Source organism: Rhodnius prolixus, unplaced genomic scaffold, assembly GCF_049639745.1.
Source record: "Rhodnius prolixus isolate KJV_2025 unplaced genomic scaffold, Rpr scaffold_15, whole genome shotgun sequence".
NCBI classification, from domain to species: domain Eukaryota; kingdom Metazoa; phylum Arthropoda; class Insecta; order Hemiptera; family Reduviidae; genus Rhodnius; species Rhodnius prolixus.
In genome coordinates, this window is record NW_027411605.1 from 2,336,931 (window position 1) to 2,341,598 (window position 4,668).

The 4,668-nt window shown below is 35.6% G+C and overlaps 1 protein-coding gene across 1 annotated transcript; it reads right to left on the reverse strand.

The window, feature by feature from the left end:
- Nucleotides 1–255: 255 nt before the first annotated feature.
- On the reverse strand, nt 256–2,529 carry LOC141454935 (solute carrier family 15 member 1-like). Its single transcript, XM_074129642.1, has one exon. The coding sequence runs from the start codon at nt 2,364–2,366 to the stop codon at nt 351–353; it is 2,016 nt and encodes a 671-aa protein (XP_073985743.1). The 5' UTR covers nt 2,367–2,529; the 3' UTR covers nt 256–350.
- Nucleotides 2,530–4,668: the final 2,139 nt, after the last annotated feature.

Genomic DNA, 4,668 nt, shown 5'->3' on the forward strand with positions numbered 1-4,668 from the left:
AACCTTTCTTACTTTAAATTTGATTATAGCAACACTTTAATCCTCGTTAACAGGTACACAAGGGCTAGAACACGTTTATTTCGCATCATCTTTTCTCGGGGAAATTTTTTTAAACGTTAATTAATAAATTAGTAAATATTAACGTTAATTATTTTTTAATTTTCGTGAGAGATTTTTCACAACTCAATTTTTTTTTTGGGGTGCCAACAATCACAAATTATTACTAAAAATATAATAAATAAAAATTATGTTTTAATTAAAAAGTGTTTATATGTATTTACATGAAAATATTCAGGTTAAAAAGTATTGATTGATCATTAATTAATGATTTATTAGATTGATTGATTGGTTTAATCATGAGCTTTTTGGTATGTGTAACGTTTGGCCATGATTATATGTATAATTGTGGCGAATACCAGAGTACCGGCCAACGAGAAGAACCAAATCACTTCCGGTACGCGAATTAAAACCACAGCGCCCAAAGTCATCTGGGCCAGTGAATTACCAGCCGTGAACAAACCTCTGACAACGCTTCTCATGGTGGGCGGTGATTGTGTATATACGAACATGTTTGTCGATACGTATAAGAAGATTTCCGCAATTGTTATGATAATATATTGCGGAAAGATCCACATAATATTTATGGTATTCGGCTTTATCAGTGTAGACATTTCCATAACACATTTTAGATCGGTTGGACTTTCTTTATGAAACAATAAACTATATAATCCTCCATCGCCGATATAATGTTGAGCGATTATACGATTGTTCAGGTAAAATTTAGCTGGACCAGCGCTTTTTAAAGTAATCGTGAAGGATTCCTCTTTCATTTTCTCCAGATCATAGGTTTCTGTGAAATATTGTTTACCATAATTTATGTAAAATTGTCCATTACATCGTTCAGCGATTATAATCAATATGGAAGGTCTCAACGAAGTCAACAGACTGTTGTCCAATATTTGATTCAATCTTTTCACACCTGTCTCCATGACTACATAATTAGTACCTTTCCCTTCTTCAGCGCTGATCGTTTGTGATAGCGTACTGTTTGGCAATTTGACGTCAAGTTTCGTATTGATTGTACCGTCCGCATCAAGTTCCAATAATTGGGCCACACTGTACGGTTTCACATGAACATTTGCCCATGTTGATTTCAAATCAATATTTTGGTTCAGGGTGTTGAACAGACGAAATTGTGCTTTACCCACGGTGAAAGTTGGCGAACTATTTCTATCAATGTATAACTGTAAGACTGCGGCCATGATGAACGCTACGATGGTCAACGAGTAAGCTAGGCCTATACGTTGCAGCGGCGTATGAAAGAACTTCAACTTCTCTAATATTGGATTCAACACAAATTCCACAAGTGGTGCTACACTAATTATCACAATTGGATTCAATGCTTCCACCTGTGATGGTTTCATGGTCCAATGTTCAGAGACTCGGCCATCCAATCTGCATGCCTGGTAGATCCACATGCTGTTTATCTGGGCGTACAAAAAATAATAAACAAAATATGGAAATAACATTGTCATAATCCTACCAACTCTTCGTAGATCGTCACGCCATTGTTGGTCAAAACAGTCGGCCCAATCCAGCCAATGTTCATAATGGACATTAGTTTGGTCACGCATTTTACGGCGATTTTTCAAAGCTGTCCAAATACAACTGATCGCATCTTTAATAACACTTCTAACTGGCATTCTTATAACGTAAAGTTTTTTCATCGCTAGAAATAGTAAAGTACTAAGTCCATAGGATATGTAGAAAGTGATGTAGATAATCTGATAGCATTTCGGGCCGCCTAAACAGCTAACCTCGAACGTATATTCAAGTGTTACAAATTCCAGCACGGCTACACAAACATTATAATAGAAATAGTCGAACATATAATAGGTTTGCAGTGTATACTCTTGTTGGGGCATCTTGAATTGTTCAGCGATAAACGCCGGATGTACAACCGAGCCAAAGCCAACAATTAGATCACTTATCACGCCCACAATGTATAATGTTCTTCTGGTGCTCAATTCAAACGAATGCCAAGTGGACATGGTTATCAACGGGCCGGTTATCAAAAAAACTAGACAATATGAGGAGGCCATGACGTCAAACTTGCCAAAATATGAATCAGCCAAAACGGCGGCAATTATGCCGCCCATCAAGCGAACACCAGCTGGAAAATGGCTTAGAAATAGGCCCATCGATCTGCCCAACATTAGATCTTCCGTTACGTACAATGGTTTGGCCACTAACAATGAATAATGTAAGCCTAACACAACGCCATAACATAAACATAATGCCATAACCGGTTTTGGACAATGGTACCTGGAATCACGGGCCACCTCTTCATCGTCTTCTTCGGCCATTGTTGGGTTTTCTTTAATTTTCTTCTTTTTTTTGTTTGTTGTTTTCAAAAACACTATTTTAACGTCATCACTTCCGCTTTTCTATTTGTGCACAAAACTTAGATCGTAATGCATTTTTTGTACAGTTAATTAAACTTCTAGGTATCCTAAGTAATTAAAATTTAATACAATAAAACTAAAACATATGTCTCTTTACAAATTTTAAGCCAAATTTTGTAATTATTTTTCTGGTTGGACAGAAGAAAGTATTTTTGAGGAAATGAAACCTTAGATCTTCCTTTCGATTGTTTATTTTTCTATTAACACATTATCCAATTAATCGTTCAGGTGGGAAATTGTTCAAAAAAATCATTTCCCGTGATACAAGAACAAAGATTTATTTATTTATATTTTATCTCTGATTTTATAAGACGAAGCACGCATATTTATTGTATCTCTGACCGGTTTCTTTTTGGATTTTCATACATCATCAGAGCTAGTTTAAAGATTTTGACTTCAATTACATTTATAGTTACGCACTACACTTGCTGAACAGCCTGGTAACGGAAGTGGAGGCGTATTCTCTACACCAAATGGATTAATTTACCTCTGATGATGGATGAATATCCAAAACCGGTCAGAGATATGCTAAGCATGCCCTGGCTATGATGGATAAAATCAACAATATTATCCAGAACTGCGAGAACTAACCATAATTTCAATATTTAGGTTTATTAGTAAACAAACCACTCTGTTAATTGTTCCAAAAAAAAAATTATTTATTTAACTGGCACTTCCGGACAAAATAATTTAATTACGATATAATTTCTTCGTCGCTCTGAAATTGATCTTGGTCCACGGCGATCCCATTGCCTGGAAATGCTCTTCCTCGCAAGAAATCGTTGAAGATTTTTTTTTTTTTTGGTTGAGGTAATCGAAACAAAAATCGATAAATCGATTCAGTACAGTGATACACTTCCGGTCTAACCAATTCTTTCAAATTTTTTGTAATTTTGCTCACTTCTTTTATTTCTTATTAAAACCAGTTAAGCGTGGAATTTAATTTTTTTAAAAAACCCCCCACAGTGTGCGGAATTAAAATCACGACAATGACGTGTATACACGTCGAACGCAGGGGGCAAATCTACCAAAAGTTTACAATAGTCGTAATAGTCACTGCAAGCGACTTTCTCTGCAATCTCTCTGGGGCTTACAGATTACAGAGGAGCATTCTGTGCTCATTCAAAAAAATCTTGCACCGCTTCTTCACGTATGCATTGCGCCTAGTTAACTAGGGACGCAAGAAAAAAACTTTGAATTCTCTGTGCAAAATGAAATCATGCTCGTACTGTGAGGTCTGAATCTCTATCTAAGAGGTAAAAACGGGCATTGCACAAGGGTTGAGAGCTTCTATTTGTGTGCGTAATTCCCAACGCAATCTATAAAGCGGAGACCAAACATGTACCAACCACTGATCATTTGGCTGGCTCCCTCCACCTCCCTCCGTATAAAATACTTGGCAGTTCTATTGGGTAAGATAAAGGAAACATCCCACCAAATAATATTCTTATTGTATTTGATTAAAATTTCGAGTTTTTATAGTTAATGGCAATTTTATATTTTTTCACAACGAGTATTACACGTCAAACACGCATAACTGGTTAAATATGTTTTTTTGAACGTTACGCTTTTTCGTGCAGTTTTTGACGATTAACCCTTTATACAACAGTCCTACCGGACAGTTTAATTTTAATAGATGAAAAAGCCCGTAGATTCTATTAAGAAGGCATTTTAGTGGTATGACTAACTAACTTATACAAAATGGATACAATAAAAAGAAGCAAAATTCATGGATTTTGGTACCCTTTGTTCGAATCTGAGAAGATCTAGATGTGCAGAGAATGGCTATGCAAGGAATAGGACTTGGAGGAATGATTGAACAAGTTCTCAGCGTACAAGACTTCGTTTAAACCTGAACCGGTTTCACTGTTCAGCGTTTTGAAACGGTCAGTTTGAAAAATTGTACAGTTATTACTTTAAGAAAAAATGAGAAACGAACAAATCGCTTATGTTCTCACCATTGGCTAAAAAAAAAAAAAATTGAAAAATATTGCCCTTTTTAAAGGGCCTACAGGGCAAAGTAATAAAAACTTCACATTTTTAACACTTTATCGTTAAACAGTTTTTCTTTTCAACCTTTTGTTAAGGAAGAAAAAAGTAGAAAAACACCACGAACATAAACAATAACTATGATAGTTTTTTGGGAACATCATAAAGGGGGGTACCAACAATGGCTGAGCCAATAAAATTATTTGAATTTTAC